Source organism: Penicillium odoratum, assembly GCF_028828045.1.
Source record: "Penicillium odoratum strain IBT 22623 chromosome Unknown utg000006l_segment0_segment0, whole genome shotgun sequence".
NCBI classification, from domain to species: Eukaryota; Fungi; Ascomycota; class Eurotiomycetes; order Eurotiales; family Aspergillaceae; genus Penicillium; species Penicillium odoratum.
Window position 1 is genome coordinate 4032049 of NW_026643148.1, and position 24285 is coordinate 4056333.

The 24285-nt window shown below is 49.6% G+C and overlaps 11 protein-coding genes across 11 annotated transcripts; 6 read left to right on the forward strand and 5 right to left on the reverse strand.

The window, feature by feature from the left end:
* Positions 1 to 213: 213 nt before the first annotated feature.
* dscA (ubiquitin-protein ligase dscA) lies at positions 214 to 2622 on the reverse strand (the record flags this gene model as incomplete). The annotated part of the gene is made up of 1 exon (XM_057143816.1): positions 214 to 2622. One exon carries the CDS (start codon positions 2620 to 2622, stop codon positions 214 to 216), a length of 2409 nt encoding a protein of 802 aa, XP_056993104.1.
* A 360-nt stretch (positions 2623 to 2982) lies between these two features.
* N7520_009883 (cation efflux family protein family) lies at positions 2983 to 4395 on the forward strand (the record flags this gene model as incomplete). Its single annotated transcript, XM_057143817.1, has 2 exons — positions 2983 to 3267; positions 3325 to 4395. The coding sequence occupies 2 exons, from the start codon at positions 2983 to 2985 to the stop codon at positions 4393 to 4395; spliced, it is 1356 nt and encodes a 451-aa protein (XP_056993105.1).
* A 411-nt stretch (positions 4396 to 4806) lies between these two features.
* On the reverse strand, positions 4807 to 5234 carry N7520_009884 (putative NADH-ubiquinone oxidoreductase 14 kDa subunit; the record flags this gene model as incomplete). Its single annotated transcript, XM_057143818.1, has 2 exons — positions 5172 to 5234; positions 4807 to 5057 (listed from the first exon to the last, which is right to left on the reverse strand). Exons 1-2 carry the CDS (start codon positions 5203 to 5205, stop codon positions 4807 to 4809), a joined length of 285 nt encoding a protein of 94 aa, XP_056993106.1. The 5' UTR covers positions 5206 to 5234.
* Positions 5235 to 5515: 281 nt separating this feature from the next.
* N7520_009885 (BOD1/SHG1 domain-containing protein) lies at positions 5516 to 7537 on the forward strand (the record flags this gene model as incomplete). Its single annotated transcript, XM_057143819.1, has 2 exons — positions 5516 to 5728; positions 5807 to 7537. The coding sequence occupies 2 exons, from the start codon at positions 5516 to 5518 to the stop codon at positions 7535 to 7537; spliced, it is 1944 nt and encodes a 647-aa protein (XP_056993107.1).
* A 409-nt stretch (positions 7538 to 7946) lies between these two features.
* On the forward strand, positions 7947 to 8576 carry N7520_009886 (NOPCHAP1/New4 family protein; the record flags this gene model as incomplete). Its single annotated transcript, XM_057143820.1, has 2 exons — positions 7947 to 8330; positions 8388 to 8576. 2 exons carry the CDS (start codon positions 7947 to 7949, stop codon positions 8574 to 8576), a joined length of 573 nt encoding a protein of 190 aa, XP_056993108.1.
* A 296-nt stretch (positions 8577 to 8872) lies between these two features.
* Positions 8873 to 10582, reverse strand: N7520_009887 (guanosine diphosphatase; the record flags this gene model as incomplete). The annotated part of the gene is made up of 2 exons (XM_057143821.1): positions 8873 to 10269; positions 10321 to 10582. The coding sequence occupies 2 exons, from the start codon at positions 10580 to 10582 to the stop codon at positions 8873 to 8875; spliced, it is 1659 nt and encodes a 552-aa protein (XP_056993109.1).
* A 381-nt stretch (positions 10583 to 10963) lies between these two features.
* On the forward strand, positions 10964 to 11656 carry N7520_009888 (putative translation initiation factor IF3; the record flags this gene model as incomplete). The annotated part of the gene is made up of 1 exon (XM_057143822.1): positions 10964 to 11656. One exon carries the CDS (start codon positions 10964 to 10966, stop codon positions 11654 to 11656), a length of 693 nt encoding a protein of 230 aa, XP_056993110.1.
* Positions 11657 to 12143: 487 nt separating this feature from the next.
* N7520_009889 (translation elongation factor Tu) lies at positions 12144 to 13592 on the forward strand (the record flags this gene model as incomplete). The annotated part of the gene is made up of 3 exons (XM_057143823.1): positions 12144 to 12338; positions 12397 to 12659; positions 12728 to 13592. 3 exons carry the CDS (start codon positions 12144 to 12146, stop codon positions 13590 to 13592), a joined length of 1323 nt encoding a protein of 440 aa, XP_056993111.1.
* A 453-nt stretch (positions 13593 to 14045) lies between these two features.
* Positions 14046 to 16346, reverse strand: N7520_009890 (uncharacterized protein; the record flags this gene model as incomplete). Its single annotated transcript, XM_057143824.1, has 3 exons — positions 14046 to 15895; positions 15995 to 16216; positions 16271 to 16346. 3 exons carry the CDS (start codon positions 16344 to 16346, stop codon positions 14046 to 14048), a joined length of 2148 nt encoding a protein of 715 aa, XP_056993112.1.
* A 1612-nt stretch (positions 16347 to 17958) lies between these two features.
* sey1 (dynamin-like GTPase SEY1) lies at positions 17959 to 20777 on the forward strand (the record flags this gene model as incomplete). Its single annotated transcript, XM_057143825.1, has 4 exons — positions 17959 to 18107; positions 18170 to 18625; positions 18686 to 20430; positions 20485 to 20777. The coding sequence occupies 4 exons, from the start codon at positions 17959 to 17961 to the stop codon at positions 20775 to 20777; spliced, it is 2643 nt and encodes an 880-aa protein (XP_056993113.1).
* Positions 20778 to 22886: 2109 nt separating this feature from the next.
* N7520_009892 (uncharacterized protein) lies at positions 22887 to 23503 on the reverse strand (the record flags this gene model as incomplete). The annotated part of the gene is made up of 3 exons (XM_057143826.1): positions 22887 to 23000; positions 23113 to 23316; positions 23369 to 23503. 3 exons carry the CDS (start codon positions 23501 to 23503, stop codon positions 22887 to 22889), a joined length of 453 nt encoding a protein of 150 aa, XP_056993114.1.
* Positions 23504 to 24285: the final 782 nt, after the last annotated feature.

The window sequence follows — 24285 nt, forward strand, 5'->3', positions numbered from 1 at the left end:
TGGCTTTTCCTTTTTCAACAATGGCGTTTAGACCTGCCGAGCCCTCCACGGCTTTGGCTCAATGAATGAAAAGTGTGCTGAAATCTGATCCCATTGAGTGTGCAGCGACGGACCTGGAAGTTTGAAGTGAATGAGGCCTAACAGTCATCTGGATTTTCACATTAAGTCAATCTAAGTATATGTACAGGTTAGGTATCCATAACCAACTGTCATCTATACAGGTGGAATAGTATCACGACAAATGGGGCATTGGAGACGAAGTCTCATCCAGCTTTCCAAACAAGCCGTATGGAAGATATGTCGGCAGGGTGTCACCATGTAATTACGACGACTCAAGATACTCGTAGCCCCTTCCGAAACAATACTTCCGCCAGCAGAAGTAGGCGCAGGAAGAACAGGGACCTCGATATCCTGCATGCAAATCGCACAATCGAACACGACTTTTTTGCGGTCCTTCGACCGCTGCTTATCATCATCCTTGGAATCGCTCACCAAATCCTGTTTATCGGCTCGAAGGGAAGTGATAGATAATACGCCACCAGCTTCCAAATCGTCATCAGGTCCGGCAGTATCCCGTAACGTGGGGTGGTAGTCATAGGCTGGCGGAGCCCAGCCCCGTGGGACGAAGAAGCGCGGGCCCAAGATATCTTGACTAGCAAGGATCCAGGCCTGAACCCACATCCAACCAGCCATGATAAATGCTGTTGTCCAATCGGGTCGAATAAATAGCACATTGCCCCGGGCTGTAAGGAAATACAAGAAGGGAAACAATCGGAGAGTGCTCTGACCGATCACGAAATCCCACCGCAAGGCCTTACGGCAGTTGCGCATGACGTTGCGGTGGATCTGTGGAACCCAGAACGAGAGGTAAACTCCCGATAAGAGGCGCACATAGATGGATCCTAAACGCCGAGGCAGGAGGAATGCCCATATCGAGAGGATGAGCATGCCAAAAAGAGCAAGATAAAAGCGCGCATACATGGCGCCAACATCACTGCGAATTTGTCCGGCTGTTGGTGTAGCGGTCCGATTGGCGGGCGGTAGCTCTGTTTCATTCTCAGGGGGATCTTGATCGGGAGTTAAAATGATCGGGGTAGCACCGGAGTCTCGGGCTGCAGTGACCGGCAGGGGTAGAGTGCCTGGTCGTGTTGGAGCCGGTGGAGAAGCTGCTTGTTCTTCGCGTCGTTCTGGCTCCTGTACAGCCCAGATCTCCATCATGAACTTCATTCCAATGTAACTGACAGACAAGAATGCCAAGAAGGAAGCAGTTGCTAGTACCAAAAAGGAGACAGCCTCGTAGAGCTCCAAAACGATGAAGGTGAGAACGAAGGCATCACCGAGCGCCATCAATGCGATGGTATAGAAACTGACCCGACTCCGAGTCGAAGGGGTCGAAGCCTCTTTAATCTGGCGCAAAAGCAGAGTGATCTGTGCAACGAACGCCCCAGAAACCACAAATATAAGGCGGGCTGCATATTTACTATACTGTTCACTTTTAGGTCCGGAGAGGTAGAGCGGGTCAGTCGGGGGAAATTCCGGGGTGCCTTTTGTTTCGAGTACATAGCCACAGTCGGGCGAGAAGACGACTGCAGACATGGTCATCAAAGGAGGACTTGGAATAGGTGCCCCCATGGGATACCTGAGTTCTCGTTCAATCCTCTCCAGTGTTAAGCGATCGGCAAGAACACCATCGATCACGACTGGATGTTGTTGTAGGAAGATAACATGTTCACACTTGGGTGCCGGGAACTCCATTTGTTCATTTCCCGCCAAAGAAGACCATGGAAATAGCGAAGCAGGTCGATTCTGTTTCTCAGACATGGCGTCTTTGAGAGACCTGAGCAGAAGCCGATGCGACAATTCATAAGTATCGGCAGATAATGCGAAGTGCGGCAAAGAAAATATGCCACCAAACTTCTCACTTGAAGTAGTCAAAATAATCGCCCCGTTTTCTGGAAAGTGTATTCCGAATAGTGACAAGTACCAGGTGCTGCCCCAAAAATCATCACTCTCAACAGTCAAGCTCGCTCGAATTTCACGTACGAGCCCCTCGCCAAGTCGGAGTTCCTCTCCGCTTCCTTCTTCCAGATCGAAGTATAGTGTGCCTCCGGTACCTGTGATATTGGAGCTAAACTCATGGGTAAAATATTCGTGTTCGCGGGCAATGGCCGTTGTATTGAGAGGAGTCTGGCGCTGAGGATCTCCAGTCCGGCGAACCCAATCCCCTCTTAATTTGCCTGTCGCATTGCGATACACAGGTAGGGACAGGTTGGTCATATTAAACGGGGCTACCCCATTTGGATCATCTAAACCTTTCGGTGGTTCGATGTCGGCATTCGTGAGAATGGACTGGAGCTGATGTCGCGCACGGCTCTGGACATGGGGGAACAAATCCCAGGCATAACTGTCATTCTTCCGCACTCCTGCAAAGGGAAGCCATCGATCTTCCGGCGGATTAAAGTCCCCGTACTTTGTTTCATTCAGGAGCCGCAGAGCATGTTGCTCGCGATCTAGTTCCCGCTGGCGCTGACGGTTCTCATCGATCAACGGAGGGCGCGACTGTGAGCTGAGAAGGAGGTAGAATATCAACAGGAGGAAGAAAAAGGAGCCGCGATTATCCATTGACGCCACGGGGTGTCCGTTTCGGACGTCTCTCTCCACTTCAGAACGGCACGATAAGCATCGCGGGGAGAGCGGGGGAAGTAAGCTCGAGGATACGTGCTCCTTAAAGTACCATGAAAAATTCAAAACTTTTAAGCTCGAGATTAATGAATGACGAGGATGAAAGTGGTAATATGAAGTGTATGAAGAGTGGATGATGTACACGACAAGGCCTCGGTCCCCGCCCCTTCCGCTAGGATTGACACCTTGGGAATCAGGTGTACATCCCTCCAAGGTTGATAGGGAGATTGATCTCCTATTCCAGATTCAAGTCTTCCCCGCAACCACATTTCAGTGGAAACGCGTTAACGGACAGCCATCATGATGGCTTCCAATGTGCCTTACCCTCTTCCTCCACGCACTCCCACTCCGCCGGCGGACGATCCTTCATATGCTTATTCGCAGCCGAGAACGATTGATCGCGACGCCTTGTCGCCATTGCGGGACACTTTCTCCCAAAACCCCTCGCCAGACACAGAAGGTCAGGATCTTCTTAGCCCTAGGTCTTCAGACTTCACATCTGGTCAAAATGAGTCGGCCGACTCTGCCCCAAGTCCGTTCAATTTCAATACGACAATAATGGCAAAGAGCCCGGTAGTAAAATCGGTAAGAGTTATTGATTGCGAAAGGCTTGCGTCTCACTACTAATTAGCTTGTTATTAGAATATTGGGCAACGTCGTGGTCACAAATACAAGCACAGTAGTATTTCGCATCAGATCTTCCTTGAACCTCCCCCTCGCGCACCCCTGGCTCTTCCCAATTCACTTCCTATGCCAACACTCAGTGAATGTCGTGCCAGTATGTCCAAGGAGCAGAAAACACGATTTTGGTGGAGTGTGTGCCATATGTTCGTGGCTGCATATACACTGTGGATGGCGCATGGATCGCTGGCGATGACCGCGTTGTCTCATTTGATTTTGTTTGACTCACTTGGAGCTCTTCTATGCGTTGCTGTGGACGTTCTGGGTAATTTCGAGGTCTGGAAGAGATCCAGTATTCGCCACCCGTTTGGTCTGGAGCGGGCGGAGGTCCTCGCCGGCTTCGCCATGTGTGTACTGCTTCTTTTTATGGGGCTTGATCTGATATCCCACAATCTGCAGCATTTCTTGGAGAAATCAGGCCATGAACCTCACCATCCTCACCCCCACGAACGTGTGCCCTTGGGAAGCGTCGACGTGACTGCCGTTCTGGCTATTTCTTCAACTCTTGTCTCTGCCATTGGCCTGAAGAACCATGCGCGAATTGGAAAAGCCATGCGTTTTGCATATATTGACTCTCTTCCCTCCGTCTTGAGCAACCCAACTCACTTTTTGACTCTCTCTTGCTCCACCCTCTTGCTTGTGCTTCCGCTGGTGTCGATTCAGATTTACAACTGGCTAGATAAACTCCTGTCGGGCACCATCGCTCTTTCAATGTGCTTTCTCGGAGTTCGATTGGTAAAGACATTGGGCTCCATGCTTCTCATGTCATACTCAGGCCCTGGTGTGTCTGAGGTGATCAAAGACATTGAAGCAGAGCCTTCGGTATTTGGCGTTGATGATGCTCGGTTCTGGCAGGTTCATTATGGTCTATGCATGGCCAACGTCAAGTTACGTGTCTCGGGTACTGATGACAATCTCTCTCGCCTACGGGAGAAGATATCAAGCCTTATTCGAAACCGGCTTGGTGGGGGCTATGGTACAGGAGGACAGAGGTGGGAGGTCTCCCTCCAATTCACTATTGAGCGGCCTTGAAAGTCTAGATGTGCATGCCTGAGTAAATGTGCGGACCTTTGGATGTACTCTTCTTGTAACATACGAATTTAAATTTCAATTGTACTATCTGTAAGGAGTACAAACCCCAACCTATCTTTCCGTCATAGATTTCTGCTTCAAGTACGTTTCTGATAGATTTGATGCGGGGTCAATTCAAGGTTATGTAGAACTTCAGAGCAAAGAAAATCTAATTGACGAAAAGCCTTCTTCATATTCAATAGCACACATCGCTGTCGGATACATTGTCCGCGCGAAGACTTCCCAGATAGGATGTCCATATCAAACCGTGGAATTTTGGTACATGCAACAAAAGGAACAAAAGAAGATAAAATAAAGGGAATACACAACGCGATGCTGAATCTCTACCGCCTGACAGACATTTAAACTCATTTATGATGCGGCAGCAAGAATAGCACCTTCCTCGACCTTGCTAACGCCTTCCCGCTGGTCCCGTCGTCGGCGCTTTTCCAAGATAGCCTCGCGGCGCTGTGCAAGCATCTTAAGCTGTCGGCTCTCAACACCCTGGAGCCAGTAACCGAAGCTTCCACCAACACCGGCGAAGAGAGGGTAGACCCAGAGAGATTCCCGGGCGAGGATAGGACGCATTTCGATTCCGAGTTGCCAAAGGCGGACGGCAATGCCTGGGTAGCACATGTTAGCTCTCAATTTCAAATCATAGGCTTGATATTCCAGTGCTCCGACATGAAGCTCAACCCCGGAAGACTCGAGCGATTGAGGAGGGTATAGTCACGTACCGAAGCCGCTCCAGAAGAGAACTTTGTGGACCATGATCGCGACCGGTTGAGGGCGGATAGGAGGATGTAAAAAGGTGCCGAGTAGTTCCGACACGTATAAAAGTGGTAGACTCTGCGCGCTCGCAGTTCAATGTTGCCCGGGGTCGATGTTGAATTGGAGGGCTTGGAGTCGTACTGGGGCGGCCAGGAGTGTGGTTGGAAGCAAATCAGACACCCGCAGTAACCAAGCACGGAACAACTATTTCTCCGCCTCCATCACCCCCGACTGTTATCGCTTATCACTTACGCGCGACTTCAGAGAACTTCGAAACTTTGGCCATTCCTTGCCTGCTCTCTCTCCAATAATGGCCACTTCCGAGGCTATGGAGGACGTGCAGATGGGCGCAAAAAGATCAGGCCTGGATATGGAGAGTCTCAAATTCAAGAAATTCAAAGCAGAAGATCTTCCTTTGTCTTCGGCGCAGCATGCGAGCATTGACAAACTCCTGCACTCATTTAAAAAGAAAGGTGGATTTGACAGCATTCGCAAGAAGATCTGGGCTGACTTCAATGATGGTGTATGTTCTAACTACGACTTCATATCACTAATGATTACTTTGTCTTTCTGATTCCCGGTATCTAACGCATCCCTACAGGAATTCAAAACCAAGTTTACCGACGAGTTGATCGCATTGGCCGAGTCGGAAATCGAGCGCGAACCCGCCCATCTTTCACGCGAGAGAGGAAAAGCTGCGACTTTGATTGAGGGTGCCGTCGACCGAAGTGATGTCTACAAGAACGTCGAGGTATCCATCGACAAGCTAACATCCAATCACCTGGAGTCAATACTTGATGCTGTGCGTGAGATCCGTCGACAAGAAATTGGCGACGAGGCAGCTGCTAAAGAAGAAGAGGGGGGCAAGAAGACGGATGCGGAATTTGAGGCTCACGTGCAAGCCAAGCGAGAGGAACGAGATGCGATCTGGCGCGAGGAAATGCGCAAGCAAAAGGAGATCGACGATGAGCAAAAACGCATTAGAGACGAAGAACGCCGCAAAAAGCGGGAATTGGAGCGACAGAAGGAAGATGAAGAAAGGGCGAAGAGGAAAGAGATCGACGACCAACGACGGGCTGAGCGTGAACGTGAGCGTGAGGAACAAAGAGCTCTTGATGACAAACGAGAACGGGAGCTAGAGGAGAGATACCAACGGCGCAGAAGAGATGACCGTGAACGGTATCGCGATTACGACCGGTGGAATGATTACTCGCCGGCCCATCGCTCCGATCGTGGATTGTCACCACGCAGCCGAGACACAAAACGAGAGAAGTCTGCCGTATCAAAAGATGCAACCCCTGCACCAGTACCTGTGGATGAAAAGTCACTCGAGGAAGCTGCTCTGCAAATGCTGCTGAAGGAGGGAGAGGAGCTCGCAGCGAAGGCACGCCAAAAGCCCGATTTTGATTTTGAAAAGGCCGAGGCTCTTGAGAGTGGATTGAAACTACAAAGCAGCGACTCAAAGTTGGTTAGTGGCTCGACTAGAGCGACCAGCATATCCCGCGACTCCAGGCCCCGCGAGTCCATATCGGATCGAAGAGATCGTACTCGACCACATACCCGAGACCGGAGCCGGAGCCGCTCTCGTCGACGTCGACGAGATCGGTCTAGAGATATTTCAGTGAGATCTCGCGATCGTGACCGTGACATGGATGAACGCCGTGGCTTCCGTGATTTCCGTGATTCCCGAGATGACCGAAGCTATCGGCCAAGCCGTCGCAGTCGCAGTCGATCAGCGGTTAGGGAACGGGATCGTGACAGAGACAGAGTTCGAGCACGTTCCAGATCCCGCGAACGAGACTCTGAACGTCGCCGTGACAGAAGCAGAGACCGTGACCGTGAGTACCGTCCCCGTCGCAGATCTCCTTCTCGCCGACGCTCCCGCTCCCGATCTCGATCTCGCAATCGGGTCCGAGAAGCGCGTTCTCGCTCTCGGTCAAACCCTCCGCGGAGACGCTCTCGTTCTCGATCTACTGCCGCGCGTCGAAGGTCACGGTCCCGTCGCGCCTCACGCACTCGTCGGTCTTCCCCAGCTAGACGGGGCTCGCCTTCTCTTGATATCGACCGTTACGTACCGTCGACCAGCAACCGAAGCAAGTCACCCCGTCGTCGAGCCCGCTCCCCGGAGCGCGAACAAAGATCGCGACTTGGCGAAATTGATCGATATATCCCTGCCTCTGAACGAGACACCGGCAAAGAAAAAGAAGACAAAATCACAACAGAGCCGATAAAAGAAGCAGATGACCGAAGCACTCGTCGGCGGAGTCGTAGCCGACGAAGGAGCCCAAGCCGTCGCCGAAGTCGCACCCCAAGACGAAGCCGAGGAAACTAATGGATATCCGGTGAATTCCAGTGCCTCATAATGTAACAATATAATGTATGACTAGCAAAATGCAAAAGCGATGACTGGCTAAGACTAATAAGTATGCTTCCAAGTTTCTCGATTTATATAGATTTAGCCTTTTCCCTTATCGTTATCGGGGATCCACTCCGCCCAAAAAGTTGAAATCGACTGAGATTGAAACTAAACTTTCTTCAACCACATTTATCCACTCACAAAAAGGCCCCAGTCGTGCCTAGAAGTCGACAACTACACGGTCAATTAATTACAAGAATCGCCATCGTTATATATCAGCGACCTCAACGTCCTTCCACACCATATCCACAACGACGGACAAAGCATCTCAGCAGCGCATATTTCACATTCTAAAGGAAGCTCAAAACCCTTGTGACCACTCAAAATGGGGTCCACAAACCGCCAAACTAGTCTCCCTATGCGTCCCTCAGCGCCCATCCCTGACAATGAAGATTCCGACCCAACGTCCTCCTCCGGCTCCTCATCCTCAGAAAGCGACAGCGAAGACTCGGAAGATGAGAATGACATGCACCACGAACCTCGGGCTGCTATGGATACATCAAATACATCATCAATACCTAATGTGTCGGGTCGCCCGAAGCCAAAAATACATAAGATGCAGGGAAATTCCGAGCTGTTGGCGCGGTTGTCTTCGTTTTTGCCGAAGATGAAAAGTGCGAATGAGGATTTGGAGAAGGAGATTGCGGCTGGAAGGGGAAAGGATATTATTCTGGATGAGGTGGATGATGATAAGGATTATATTGAGATGGTATGTGCACCTGAGTTTATTGATTTATTCTCGTTGGATGCTTGCTGACTTATCTAGAATCTTGGATTGGGAGTGTTAGAGGAAAAACGTGACGGAGATTCTAGTGGCGATGAGGCCGATGATGAAGATATGGGTGGAATGGAGTCGGGGACGAAGAAGAGTGGCGTTGATGATATTTTGGAGAAGTTGATGGGTGGGAAGGATTTAGACGCTGACAAGCCGTCGATTGAGGAACTTGGTCAATAGAATGATTTTATACATGAGGCCTCACAATGTGAGCACTGCAGAGAAGGGTCTCTAGAGTACATACTAGTAGCTACAAGGAAAGCAAAAAATCAAAGGCATATAATTTCGTACATTTTATGCATCCGCACCGCCAAATATCCCGTTAAACAAGTAAAGTCTATGAAGACACCACTGAAGAGAAGATGAAAACAAAACAAGCATGTCAAGTGTCTATTTATATGCATGAACCCATCACATTATGGCAGAGCCATATGATTAAAATTTGATTAAAGTTGGACATGGCGTCGTAGAACGGTCTATGCGACCTCCTTGATGCGGCATGTCCAGCCAGACTCCTGGCTGAGAAGCGGCAAACTAGCACCAAGACACCAGCCCAGCTCATTGTCTTTGATCTTCTTGGCAATCTTGACCTCGCGAGTCAAGGGCATTTCGTAGCCGGTGTGGAGAAGGCTGAGCATAAAGTTGAGATCCAGGCACCATTCCGGACGATCACGGAGCTCGGCCATGGCGCCCTCGACGCTCTCAAAGACACCCCAGCTGTCCTCACCACCACAAACAGTAGAGGTGAGATCGTGAAGCTCGCCCAGAGTGAATGAAGAAGGCATGCCCAGAGGAGCAGTGCGGTCATAGAAGTAGGAGAAAACGTAAACGTCCTCGCGAGAGAACGTCTTCTCGAGAGACGGCTGGTGAACACCGTTGAATGAACAAGGAGCCAACTTGCACTCGTTATCCTTCTTCAAGGTCTTCTCGGCGATAGCACGGCACTGAGGAGCAGCAGAGGAGTCCTTAGGACCCACCATGTTCACAGTGACTGAGGGGCTAAGAGGGTGTGGCTCAGGGAACGCTACGGTAACCGTTCGCTCCATATCAGGGCCAATACAAGGGTTGGTGATAGGGCGCTTCAGCCAAGAGAGGTCCTTGGGGTTGTTGGCCAACATAGCCTCCAGAACAACCTTGTGCATAGCCTCACGAGCCGACATCAGACCATAGCCAAGGTGAGAGTGCTGGTAGAGTTCAAACTCGCGGCCACCAAAGTTGAGCTCATACTTGTGGTCACCAGGGGCCATGTGCTCGGGCATACCACCAGCCTTACTCTGCTCAAAGGTGGGCTGGAAGACAATCTGAGTGGAACCACCACCCAAGTCAAAGACGGCAGCGGTGGGGGTCTGATCGGGGCCACCGATCTTGCCCAGGAGGTAGTTGGTGGTAATCCAAGCGTAGACACCCTCATCCTTGCCGTCCATGATCTGAACACCACCCTTATCCCTGGAAACAACGGGGAAGGGGAAGGCGGTTTCCAGACGGTGGCGCACAGCCTCCAAGATGTTAGTGCTCAACTCGGGGCCCAACAGACGCAGACCGGCAGTGGCCTTGACGGCAACCGGGGTGCACGACCGGTACTCCGCGGGGACGTTCTGCATGGCGACCTCCATGAGAGGGTCCAGGCTGAGAGCAGCACCCTCAGCGTCTTCCTTGTAAGAGCTGAGACCAGAGCCGCCCTCCTTCTTCGCGGTCTGCTCAAAGACCTCGTTTTCCAATTCCGGAGTAGAGCCACAGTTGTTGAATCGGTAGACGTGAATACGGGAGCCAGTGCTTCCGGCATCAATCATGAGCGCATACTGAATCAGAGGCTTGGAAGAGTCGAAGGGCTTGGTGCACTTGGCGGATGAACCGGAGGTCGAAGGGGCTTGTTCTATGATTGATCAGTCTTCTGGACCACTTGGGACTTTTGGATGAGATTTACCCTGAGCGTAGCCAGAAACAGTTGAACGAGACGGAGACAACCACAATATGACCATAAACACAAAGGCGATAATGGCGCCAGTCTTTAGGTAGCGCGTTCTTTGGGTTTGTCCCATGGTGGCGGTTTGTTTGTCGGATACTCGATGGGACTCAACGGATGCGAAAAGGGGACCGTTGCTTCGGGAGAACGAGCGCTGACGGACTGATGTACTCTGATCTAGAGGTTGAGTAGGATTTGGTTGATCGTGAACTCCAGTCGACATGCGAGCAACCGGGGCGATAAGCAAAAAAGGCAAGTGCTGTTGCCACCGAGGAGAAAAGAATGACAAATATTAAAAGGCAAATAAGCAAGAAACCATTGAACCTCCAATAACACCAAACAAGTCCAAACCGGAAGGGGAAATTGAAATGGTGAAAGTCGGGGAAAGGAAAACAGGAGACGCAAGAGAAAGGAGATCCAAGGGTTTCAGGGTTGTGGCGCATGCTGTGGCGTGGGATTACTTGATCCGGTCGAACTCCATACTCTCTCCTCATTTGACAACCCGTGTCCGGGAGCTCTCTTGTTCACACCAAGCATTCCTCAACTCGAATTTCTTCTCGATTATTCGGAACAAACCTTTCCCTCCTATCCTACCGAATCAAATATGAATCATACTCGCGGTCTGATGTCTACCGCGCAAGCCTTGCGCCAAACCTTTCTCACACCTTTTAAGAGCTCCAGAGTCGGACTCTTACAGCCAACTGCCCTTCAGAACGGTCTACAACTAAGATACTTCCAAAATACCCGCTGTCTCGCCCTCAAAATAGCCCGACCTCCTGTCAAGGGACCCATAAAGGATGAAGAGATTCGCGCTCGAACCGTGCAGCTAGTCAACTCCCAGGGCGATCTTGAGGAACCCGAGCTTCTTGACGATGTTCTGGCGTCCTTTGATCGCAACAAATTCTTTCTTGTTCAAGTCTCTCCAGGTGCCTTCAAGAAGCCGCCAGTCTGCAAAATCTTGAACAAGTTGGAGTATCGAAATAGCGAGAAAGCCAAGGAAAAGGCAGCAAAGGCAGCCAAACAGTCGTTCAAACAAATTGAATTGAATTGGGCCATCGATGCTCATGATCTCGAACATCGCTTGAAGCAGTTGACTACCTTTTTGGAAAAAGGTCGGAAGGTTGAGATCATCTTGACTCGGAAGAAGCACAAGCGGCCTCCCACCGTGGACGAGATCAAGTATGTTATGCAGAATGTGCTAGACACTACACGAGAGGCTGGAGGTACACAAGTCAAGGCTATGGAGGGAGAACCGGGCAAGCGTGTGATGCTCACTGTGAAGAAAGGCGACAATTGAAATAATTAGGACTGGCCTGGATTCTGTACATCATGGATTTGTCAACTGTATAATATGTATAGCTACAGGTGTTATTAGCATAGGAATTATATACATACCTACTTTGATTCTGTGTATGTAGTCTAGATACCGATGCCATCTACTCCGTACTCCGTACCGCTCCGGGAGCTTAGCTGGCTTTTGTACTACCCTGTTAGGTAGCGATCATATGTATTCCACACCCTGATTGACCTGGATTATTAGACATCCATGAATGCATAGTTACACGTCATTTCCATGGATAAACCCACTTTACCTTTCAATGTTCATGTACTGTCTTATCGTTAAATTGACGACACCCGTAGACCTCCGCAATTCGTAGCTCCTGATTGGTGGATGCATGACTAAGCCATGGGCCCAGAAAAATTGGGTGTTGATTTCCCCGTCTCTTGCTTCCCATCGTTCTTATTGCTACCCTTTTCTATCGTTTTTGCTTTCCAATTGCAAGATGTCGGGCCTTTCTCGTTCCTTCAACATCCTGGCGCGCACCAGCCGTGCATCCCTCCTCCGCCCCAGCGCCGTCAACCCCATCCACCATGTCTTCGCCAGTGACAAGATGGCTGCTCGTGGTCTGGCCACTGCTTTCGAGCGTACCAAGCCCCATGTGAACATTGGTACCATCGGTCACGTTGATCACGGAAAGGTGAGATGGTTCGGTTGATATTACGGATGATTGCGCGCGTCTAACCTGACTTCCATAGACCTCCCTGACTGCTGCTATCACCAAGCACCAGGCCTCCAAGGGTCTGGCCAACTTCTTGGACTACGCTTCCATCGATAAGGCCCCTGAGGAGCGCAAGCGTGGTATCACCATCTCGTCTGCCCACATTGAGTTCCAGACTGAGTCCCGTCACTACGCTCACGTTGACTGCCCCGGTCACGCCGATTACATTAAGAACATGATTACTGGTGCTGCGAACATGGACGGTGCCATCGTTGTTGTCGCTGCCTCTGATGGTCAGATGTAAGAATCACAATCCTCTTCACTCGTGAAGTCTTGAGAAGTTGCGCTGACCCATTTTTGATAATTAGGCCTCAGACCCGTGAGCACTTGCTGCTGGCTCGTCAGGTCGGTGTCCAAAAGATTGTCGTTTTCGTGAACAAGGTCGACGTCGTTGAGGACCCCGAGATGCTTGAGCTTGTCGAGCTTGAGATGCGTGAGCTTCTCTCTACCTACGGCTTCGAGGGTGAGGAGACCCCTATCATCTTCGGCTCTGCCCTTTGCGCCCTTGAGGATCGCCGCCCCGAGATCGGTACTGAGCAGATCAACAAGCTCATGGAGGCCGTCGACACTTGGATCCCCACCCCCGCCCGTGATATGGACAAGCCTTTCCTCATGTCCGTTGAGGAGGTGTTCTCCATCCCCGGTCGTGGTACCGTCGTCTCTGGCCGTGTCGAGCGCGGTCTTTTGAAGAAGGATAGCGAGGTTGAGATTGTTGGTGGTAGCGAGGTTCCCATCAAGACCAAGGTCACCGACATTGAGACCTTCAAGAAGACCTGTGACGAGTCCCGCGCTGGTGACAACTCCGGTCTGTTGCTCCGTGGTATTAAGCGTGAGGACATCCGCCGTGGTATGGTCGTTGCTGCTCCCGGCACTACCAAGGCTGCCCAGAAGTTCCTGGTCTCCATGTACGTTCTGACTGAGGCCGAGGGTGGTCGCCGCACTGGATTCGGCAGCAACTACCGCCCCCAGGTCTACCTCCGCACTGCTGATGAGCCCGGTGACCTCACCTTTGTCGGCGAGGACCAGTCCGGCCGTGTCCAGCCCGGTGACAACGTCGAGATGGTTCTCTCCACCCACCGTCCCGTCGCCGCCGAGGCCGGTCAGCGCTTCAACATCCGTGAGGGTGGCCGTACCGTCGCCACTGGTCTTATCACCCGTGTGCTTGAGGAGTAAATGGTTTCCTTCGCTTATGGCTGAGCTGCTTTTGCGGTCCAGCCTTGTATTATGACACCCCTTTTCTTTTACTGTTTGTCTGCCACTTTATATACACAGCGTGGGAATCATTGGCACAAGGGATCCGGGAAGAAGCCGGAGTTATCGCTTGACGTCTCATTCATGTACCTTTACCGTCTTGGAGATGTAGCTTGTTGTACCTTCTCCCCTCATCCTGTGGAAATGTATTAAAATAAGTCCAAATCAAAACTGTTTAATCATCTCATTCAAAACAACGTTGCACGTCTGAGTTGTGACTGAGAGTTCATATAGCTTCGTCTAATATGCTTCATGTCCAGATCATTTCTAGCAATAAGAGCGGGGACGCGCGAAAGGATACGTAATATACATTATTTGAAGCTTCAAGGCTCCAACACTATGATATAAAAGATGAGCCTCATCGATGCCCGCCTGTTACTGTGGCAGCATGCTGCCGTCAGACCAGTCCAGGTTCCATCCCTGATCTAGTCCAATATCGACATTAGGGGTTGGAAACATGTACCGCCCAATATCGTCAAATAGTCCGCTGAAAGCATGGACCTCTAAGCCGGCAACAGAGTTGGGCGTCATCTCATCATTTGCAGGAAGCGGCTGGCTCCTGTAACCTCCGGTAACACCAGCGACTGGAGTATGACTGTTGTTCGTAACAGTGGATGCACAATCTGGATCTGACAAGGGCGGAGTATAAAGCTGACTAGGAGTCTTCTGGGATGAAGTACTAGGCTCTGGACCAGGTACTCCAGGGACTTGTCCTTTTTTCCTCGGGCTCGCAAACTTGGCACCAGCTCCAACAGTGATCGTCCCAAAATAAGGCACGGTGATCTTGCAACTAGTTGCTAGGTCCCAGTCTCCCTTTTCCAATCGACAGTTGTACATTTCGCCAAGAATATTCGCCGACTCGGCGGCAACGGACCCGCCACTTTCGGCCGCAGCTTGACGGAGGATGGCGACGAGGTCTCCTACTAGCTCCCAGTCTCGTTCGTCTTCTTCTTTACTGTGGTCTGGTGATTCCTCAGAGTAGCCATGTAGGTGAACGACCAGCAGCATGCCCATTGTAAAGGCCATGAAATCGACAATCTTGCACAAGTATGATCGGACTGTTGATCGAAGAATCTTGTAAAAGGCCTGTGCTTCCCGAGCAGATTGGATCGCCGTCTTATGGCAGAAGCTATACCTTGGATCATGTGGATACTTCAACATAAACGGTAGATGGAGAAGAGCCCGTAATACCTTAGGCATGAACTGCAGCGGAATTCGTTCCAAATAGTGCGCTTTGTTTTCGCCGAGACCAGGCTCTGAGCCCATTTGACTATTTGGCATGGAATTCCAGGCATCCATGAGTTCTTGATCGAGCTTCAAGGTAGTCTCGAGACACATCTCGGCTGGGTTTTGATTGCGATCGATCATGTGGCCGATGATGATACCGATCCGCAACATGTACTGCTCAGCAGCAGACTCCGCAGACTTCAAACGTCGCTCCACTTGTGGTATGTAGAATGCGTCGGAAATGACGTAAGGAAGACCAAGTATGAGGCTAATAAATCGATCTAATGTAGCTAGCGAGCACCAGATTTTGAGTCGTCTCTCGAATAAAGTATCCAATGGTCGTGGGGTCTTGGTTGATAAGTGCATCCCAGCTAAGTGAGCCAACTCGATAGCTCGACGGTTAATTAGCCACGCCTTGCGCAGCCGGCCCTCGTTCATGTGGAACTTGGAAAGCAGCAAGTGACATTCTATACCAGGTAGTGTTGCCGAAAAGTCATCGTCACGGACAACCAGTCTGTCAACCGCTTCGCAGCACCGAGATGCGAATTCTTGAGCATCCATAGGCATTTGTAGCATGCTGAAGTCAAATTCCAGAGGTGATTGAAGAACGCTGAGAGACAGGTACACTAGCGCTTTTGCGATATCAGCAGGCGCTACCAGAGTCTCTTGGAAATCATGTCTTGCAGCAAAGACCTTGTACAGCGCCGAGACATCATCTTCGCACATGCATGACAGGTGATGAGAGCACTGAGCTAGGACTTTTTGTATGTCTTGATCAGAAGGAAACAATGATATGAGCTCGATTCTGACTGCTCGAGCTTTGGGCGACGTATCTTTCGCGCCCATAAACTGGTCATTGATGGATGGGTCGTCTCGGCGACTGACAAGATAGTTGTCAAATAGCTGCAAGACCGGCGCATTCTCAATCTTCTCACTTGATGGTCCCAGTCTATCAGGTTCTGTAGCTACAGGCGTCAAATTTCTTGTAATTTGACCAGCTATACATAAAGATCGTTAGCAATGTCAGGTATCCAAGAAAGCCCATGTGGGTCGTCCAGAAGCAATGGGTATCAATAAAAGCTCAATATTGATCTTACATTTGGATATTGCAGCATTAGTTTGATCCAATCTTTTCGCCAGGTCCACAACTACAGTCTCCAAATATGAAACTCGCTCTCGGAGGCTATATCGCTCCGACGGAGCGCTTGGATCCTCTGAGCCATGCTCCTGATCAAAACATTTCGAGCCTCTTAGACGACATTCGTTGCAGGTTTCACAGCGATCAGAATCATAAGTGCAGCGAATTTTACGACGTCGGCCTGTCTCTCAGTTCAGTACTAGTTCAGGAAGCGAAGAGGTGATATCTCACGCACATTCCATACAGCTTCTGGTGCCTTTTCGCATTCTCTTGCGAGGCGGACCCTGTGCATCGATTGAAGACTCCACCATTCTGTCAACTATTTCCGATATCTCGCAAAGGAATCAGTCATTCCGCCAGTCGGCGGAAAAGGAGAAGTTGATTCAGATATGTCCCGAGATTTGGCGTGATGTCACTTCGGCATGGAAGGATGAGATGCGCCGAACTCCACAGTGGGGAATATATGGTGTAAAGATTTGGCTCCGTGTGAGGCAATGGGCTTCTGAGGGAATTTTCGATCAGAGGAATAAAATACTTTATAGGTAAGCCTCTTCACGTAACTATGCCCTGGAGTCTCGGGGCAATTATGGGTGGGTCTGAGTGCGTGGTGATATGGTCGCTTGTCGGACTTTATCTGAAATATGAACCCGGAGAAAGCTTGAAGTGTTGTAACAGCTTGTTTGAAGTTTTTGCAATAGAGGTTTAAGCTATTGAAAGAGATCTCAAGTACTGACTACGGGCTAACCAGTCCTGGCTTGGAGAGGTATCCTCCTGCACATACGGAGTAGACGGATTGCTAACGGTAACGCCACCAAGATATTGGAAGCACATCAACGACACTATGGAGAAGTGGCATTAATCGTGAATTTGACAGCTGGATCAGCTAGTGAGGATACTACCCTTATTCCACCAACTGATAGACTCGCCATATGTCTGGCCATATATAGTTCTTAAAACCACGCGCGCCATGAGTTATCTCCACGAACCGGACAAAATTGGTCCGACCATTCGTCCGTTAATTTCGGCCGAATTATAGACCGATCAAAAGGATTGTTTCATGGCTCCGTTGATAGTAACGGGATGTGGGAATATTTGTGGGTGCACATGAAGTCACAGTAAAGCTTTATTTTGGATGCATTTCTGCTTTCATAGCATACCGTGGCCTGAAAGGTCGATAATGGGGGTATTATTAAGGTATATAAGAAGCTATCGGGCCAGGTGTACGAAGTACGCAGTGCATACTCCCAATCAGCTTCAAGGTTGATGCATGCGCGGACGTACATCTGGCCAAGGTAAGCTCAAATGGTCAAACAGCTTCCACTCACCCGCAAAATCCATGATATAGATACATGCTGAGCAAGCTCCAGATGTAGTGCTGCTCCAACTTGGAAGGCAGCTGTAGGGCCTATTGGCAAGACATGTGTGACAAGAGGAAGATCGGGAGGCAAAGGAGTATAGCGGCATCGGGGTATTGTAGAGCTACTAACATTGAGCTCATGCTTGCACCTCGGGCTTGTTATTTGATCTTCAATTTCTTGCTTATCTTTTAGCTTTGAGTATTCTTTTCGGTCCCTTTCTGTTTTAGAGTGGAGTCTTTCTTGGAGTTACGGAGATTGTACATAGATGTAGACGTAGTAGACGTATCTATTGTGCTAACATGACCTCGGGAGATGGTTATGTAATTGACTTGGAAGTTAACAACACTTCATTACTTTTGATTTATTGCGTTTGACTCAGCTTCGAATGTCATTATACAACCTCGGGCCTTTTTAATACTCGTGCAGTGACCTTGTGATCCGCTATATTGGCGCATGTGTTTACTTGATCCACCTGCTTCCCCCCCAACCACCTAGTTCCCGCTCTCCTTGTTCTCGCCACTTGCGATCTGTCCCCACACCACAACCTCAAGGGAACGCTGTGAAGATGACTGAACGCCCATCGGGACTGGGCAGAACTCCAACTGCGCCTCCTATAATGGCTAATGGTCATTTCGCCACGATCGGTAACAATGCGGACGCCGCCGATGCTTACGAGCATGGCGTGCAGGTCATCGATGGAGATAAGGAGTTCAAGTACGACGACCCCTCTGTTTGCGCTTCACCTGCATCTACAGCTGCTAACAATACCCTGGCAGCCCGAACCTAGCCAAGTACCTATCCCTCGAAAATGTCACCCCGGCCGGCTTCAATTACCACCTCGTCTCCGTGTTTGGTTCGCAGTCCACCGGCAAGTCCACCCTGCTGAACAACCTCTTCGGCACCCAGTTCTCGGTTATGTCTGAGCTGGAGCGCAGACAGACTACCAAGGGTATCTGGCTGTCGAAGAATAAGAAGCAAGAGGAAAGCGCCGCTGCCGATGGGTCGCGCATGGCAGACAATATTTTGGTGATGGATGTCGAGGGAACCGATGGTCGCGAACGAGGGGAGGACCAGGACTTTGAGCGCAAGAGTGCTCTTTTTGCGCTTGCGACAAGTGAGGTCCTCATTGTCAACATCTGGGAGCACCAGGTGGGGCTGTACCAGGGAGCCAACATGGGTCTCCTGAAGACCGTCTTCGAGGTGAACCTGCAACTCTTCCTCAAGGACAGGAGGTATGCACAATTTAAATTATACTCCCCCATTCCTTGACCCAGCACTAATTGATTTTCTAGTACTACGCACCGATCCCTCCTTTTCTTTGTTATTCGCGACTTCATCGGCACCACCCCGCTCAAGAACCTCCAGAAAACATTATTAGAAGACCTGTCCCGTCTCTGGGATACGATCTCAAAACCAGCTGGCTTGGAGAAGTCCACGATCCACGACTACTTCGATTTCCAGTTCTACGGACTTCCGCACAAGGGTTACCAGCCAGATCAATTTGTGGCGGAGATCAAGAAGCTTGGCCTGCGGTTCCGTGAGGGCTTCCGAGACCCTAAACGAGATGCGCTTAGAGGCGAGTTCTCAGAGGAAGGTGTCTTTTTGCCTGAATACCACCGGCGCATCCCGGCTGATGGGTTCTCGCATTACGCTGAGGGCATCTGGGACCAGATTGTCAACAACAAAGACTTGGATCTTCCCACACAACAAGAACTGCTCGCCCAGTTCCGTTGTGATGAAATCTTGCGCGAAGTGATGTTTGGATTCGATGAGGCTATCACTGCGTTTGAGGACAAGCAGGCTGAGGCTATTCGTTTGGGAGCTCCAGAAGTGCTCGGTGGATTGGGTGCAGCCATGCGGGCAGCTCGCTCCAAGACCCTCAAGGGCTTTGAGACCGAAGCCAGTCGGTACCACAAGGGTGTTTATCAGCGCAAAAAGGCTGAGCTTGAGGGCAAGGTCGATACCCGGTTGAAGGCTCTTTTCCACGGCCAGCTCTCGGCTGCACACAAGTCTGGTATCCAGGAATTTAGCGATACCGTCACCGAATCTGTCAAGTCTGGCCAGAAGAAGGGCGGCAACTATGATTTCGCTGAGATTGTGAACAAGGAGACCAAGATTTCGTTAGAGAAGTTCCAGGAGGTGGCTAAATCTACCGTGGTGGAAGGTACATCGTGGAGCAATTACAAGCAAGAGCTGAAGCTGTACGAGAAGGAGCTGTCCGAGGCCAGTGCTCGTCTGCGGCGGGATGAGATGAGACGCCTTGCGAGCCGTGTCGAGCGTTGGGTGCAATCTCGTCTGGGTGAATCCGTCGGACTTGAATTTAACAACCTTGGCTCCGGCCGTGCCGGCAGTGGTGCCCCGGAAAATGGAGAAAAGCCCACCGAGAAGGAGTTTTGGGATCGGGTGTGGAATGTGTTTGTTGAAACCGTTCTTGACGCGGAACGCAGATTCACGGACCGGGCTAGCAGCTTTGATGCCAGCCTTGAAGAGGTCGATGTTGGACTGTGGCGCTTGCGTCGTAAATCATGGGGTGTTCTGCGTGCTAAGATTGACGAGGAGATGACCGAAGGTAACTTGCTGCTGAAGCTGCGTGAAAACTTTGAAGACAAGTTCCGGTATGACGATGAGGGCGTACCGCGCATTTGGCGCCCGACGGATGACATTGAGGGCGTCTACACTCGTGCTCGCGAGTCAACCTTGACATTGATTCCCCTTCTGTCTCGCTTCCGTCTTGTCGAAACCTCTGCCCCACCGCCACTTGACCGGTGGATTGGACACACTCCTTCCTCGGCGACCCCTGCGGACGAGGAGGACTTGGCCCCCATTGGAGGAGTGGATGAGGATGAAGGCAAGAGCCTAGAGGAGGAAATGACAATTCTCGGCGACGCTAAACGCCAAGAGCTCACTGTGCGCTTCAAGAAGACGGCCGACGGCGTGTACGTCGAGGCCAAGCGAAGTGCCATCGGTGGCATGACCCAGGTGCCACTCTACTTCTACGGCCTGCTGATCGCCTTAGGATGGAACGAAATCGTCGCGGGTAAGCTCACATCTTTTCGTCTCATGATACGTTTACTGACATGAATGCTACTAGTCCTTCGCAACCCGGCCTACTTCTTGCTGCTGGCCGTATGTGCCGTCGGTGCCTACATTACTTACCAGCTTAACCTGTGGGGACCTATTCTGAAGATGACCGAGGCAGCATCGCAGCAGGCCCTTGTGGAGGGTAAACGTCGTCTACGCGACTTCCTTGAGTCATCTGATACTGGTCGACAGGCTATGGCGATGTCAGCTGAGCGCACAGGTTCAAGCCGCAGGGAAGAGTATGAGATGTCAGACATGCAAAAGCCTGGCTCTAAGGCCAGCGATGACCTGGACGACCTGTAAATTTTATGCCTTGCTGCGTTGTATTCTCGGTAGATTTATAATAGTGGCGGCATTGGATTATCAAGCGGCCCGGTCGATATGTACTAAACAATGAACCTATGCATTTTTCAGTTTATTTCTAAGTTCAAGCTGAATATGGACTTGCTAGATGTCGCCTCAGCAAAGTCTACATGTAGTATAATATGTGTGCTGGATTATCTTTCGGCTCTGCTTTTACTTTTCCATCTCAACGCTCATCCCCTAATATTGTTGCAGGGTACATGTAGACGAAGAACCCTCCTCTGAAAGGAATGAGTATACCCATATAACACTTCCCTAGAGCCGAATACATGGGGAATCGGTCCCCACTTTCACCTCCACGTTTGTTTGTTTTCTATATCACGCTTCGTAGCATGACATCGGACCGCTTGGCTGCCTACGAGATGGATTCATTTCCCAAGTAGCTGAATATTTATATTGTAAGAAATAATACAACCTAGAGATTTTGTCACTCGTGAATTTGATCCCGCTGACAAATAATTCACGAATATCCAACGATTGGATTTGGCTCAAGGACTGATGCTTCTAGGATTGCAGAAGATTGTAAGGTGGCATTTCCGAGGAATTTTGAGTAGAAAGGTCCGAGTCATTCTTATGGGCGGATAGATTTCCTCCATTATATTGTACTTGCTACTCTAACGACAAGAAATGCTGGGGCCGAATGTCAGATTATCCACAGAAAAAATGATGTGCTATAAGTACAACTTCTCAACAATTACCATATAACCTTTAGGAAGTCACTATCAGAGTATCTTCTTTAATAATATATTCTTTGTCTACCTTCCTTCGGAATGGAATATATTCAAGAATAGAAATATATTTTGCTTAGTAGACTTGCGCGGCTTCATCGTCGATGCTAGATCCAGCAAAGTCAATAGACTTGACGTGATTGGCATTATCCACAATAACGTTGTGACAACCAAGTCACTCATAAGAGCGGATCTCACTGTCGTAAGTATGGAACTTGAACGCTCCTGACGAGGACCGAATTTCAATGACATGATGCTTGTCAACAGCGAAGATTACCAAGACTGTACCGACTGTAAGGAAGGCACAGATTGAGCCTGAACGGGAAGTCATGTGGAGGACACTGGGCGGGAATTTCGAAAGGGAATACCCGAAAGAAAGGGTGAGAGGGTAAGTTTCACTTCTCATATCGTTAAATCAGCTAACATTTGAGCGTACAGGTGCAGAAACTTCAAATCCGTTCTCCATGACTGGGATAATATTCCCACCTCAGATGATCCTTTCCAATACTGGCGAGGCGATGCAGCCCCATTCGCTTCTTCTCATCAACGAGATAGTCCTGTCCGATACTAACGATGCATTTGTTAGCTGTGATATAGGCATGCTGATATTTTTCTTTGCAGCGGGATGGAACGGACGAAGACGTAGTGGGCGGAATTATTGGCTAAAGCGGAACCTGCCTTGGAGCTTTTCAATGTGTGGTTGGTGTCAAGGGATCAGCAGAGTGTAGTTGAGTCATGGTTGTTCGGTTAAACTGGCTTATTGAGGGATAAGATCTCATTTAAGCTACCACCTGACCTGATGAGATATTTCCGGTAATTATTGGTAGCTACTAGTGGATATAGGTTTCATATAAAATAAGGTCATTCATGCTGTGTCCCATCGCCTGCCAAAAAATAATCATTCCGCTTTTAAAGAGTAGTATACAAGTCAACTGAATGTAAAGCTGAGGCAAAAATTGCCCTTTTTGGGAGCTAGTGACACGGTTCAGGTGATCCCCCCCATTTGCTCCAGCGCGTGCATGTCTTTAGTTAGATCTCCCTCTCTCTCTCTCTTCCTTCTCCATCCATCTCGGAATACAGATCTTGTCCCTTTCGTCTGTTTTCAAGCTACCATGTAGCCCTTTCTTTTCCTGTATGACTGCAGGATCCAGCTCTTGATATCCACCTTCGACAATCCCCATTGGTAACCGGTGACATTTGTTCTTGCGATGGCTAAAGCACGCACAAAGAGACATGAAAAGGCGAACCAGTGCAAAGCCACATAGCCAGGCAATCAGCCCAAGAGTGACACCAAGGAAGCCCGGGAGGATAAAATGATGCATTAATCGCATGAAAATGCGGTCCCGATGACAACCATGGATGATTGGTGACCAGAGATCCATGCTCCACGGCCGGTCAGAATGGGAACGTCCCTCATCTTGTGTCTGAATTGGCTCTAAAAGGATTTGAGAGACAAGAGTGGAGCCATCAACTTGACGAAAAAGATCGACGACAACAGTATCGGATGTAACGGATGCACCTTTGGAGTCTAATAAATCGACACGAACTCTAATGAATGTCGGAACTGAGCCATTTTTATCCGGTAGTGGCTGGGCTTCTAGGGCATAAGAGAGCTCGACAATATCTTCCTTAGAGGGTATATTTGCTGGGTCGTCCCGTCGAGGCGCATGTAGCCGCATTGGCCTCAATGGGGGGAAGACACAGTCATCGTTCGCGAACAGGGAGCCGTTGACAACGGCCCAATTGAGGTACTGCAGTACTGTTAGATCTGGAGAAATTCATGGATCGGCAGATTCATCCTACCAGATATGAATTTGCGACGCTCTCAAGGCCAACAGAAGGGAAATAGGGAAGGTAGGTTTCACGAGCAATAGAGACGAGGGTTGACGATACGATATCACTGCCCAGAAAGACTGTTGCCCACAAGCTGAAACGCATGTCAAATGGAATGTAAACTGAGATATTCAAGAATATTGGTCAAATAGCAAAAAGCAATAGGTAGTGATGTTGTGAGAATCGTAAGAAAGAGAAGAACTTTCTGAGGCTAAGGGAGCCGTCTGAGGCGAAAGAGAGCTTTTATACCCGACGAATAGCGAGGCGGCGACCTGGTACAAAGGCTATAGCTTCAAATAGGCACCCCTATTATACGTCAAGAGCCCAGGACTGATACATGTAGTCGGCTATGTATAGATTCCCTCAACAGTGGTTCATTGGTTTAGTCAATCGACTACCCCGTTGTTGGTTACCACAAACTATGATTCGAGATTTTCTTCGAAATGTAATCTTTTAGCAATATACTTAATTTCAGGCTACAGTGATAATCAAGTGTGATCTTTGAAATTCAAATGGAATTTTCCAGTGATTAATTAATATTGGTAATGTTCAACCTCTGGGATCATCGTGTCCTGGATAAAAAACCCTATGCCCCATAAGTTGTGGTAAGTTTTTCTTTAACTCTCTTCCAGCTGGATTGCAGTGGAAATTAAGCGTGTAGTGTACACCTGATAATTTTCCTATTTCGATTTAGCTTCGAATCGGTCCGGAAAGCTGAAATGTTCATTGTTAATTCATGTATTTTTGTTCACGTTCTTATTTCTCACATTTTCACATGGTATTGCGTTTGAATTTGCCTTTTTAGCAGACTCCTCTGGCGATCATGAAGCCGCTTCTATGGCGAGAGAATTCGTATTCGGATTTTCGTGTCACTTGATTGGAAATTA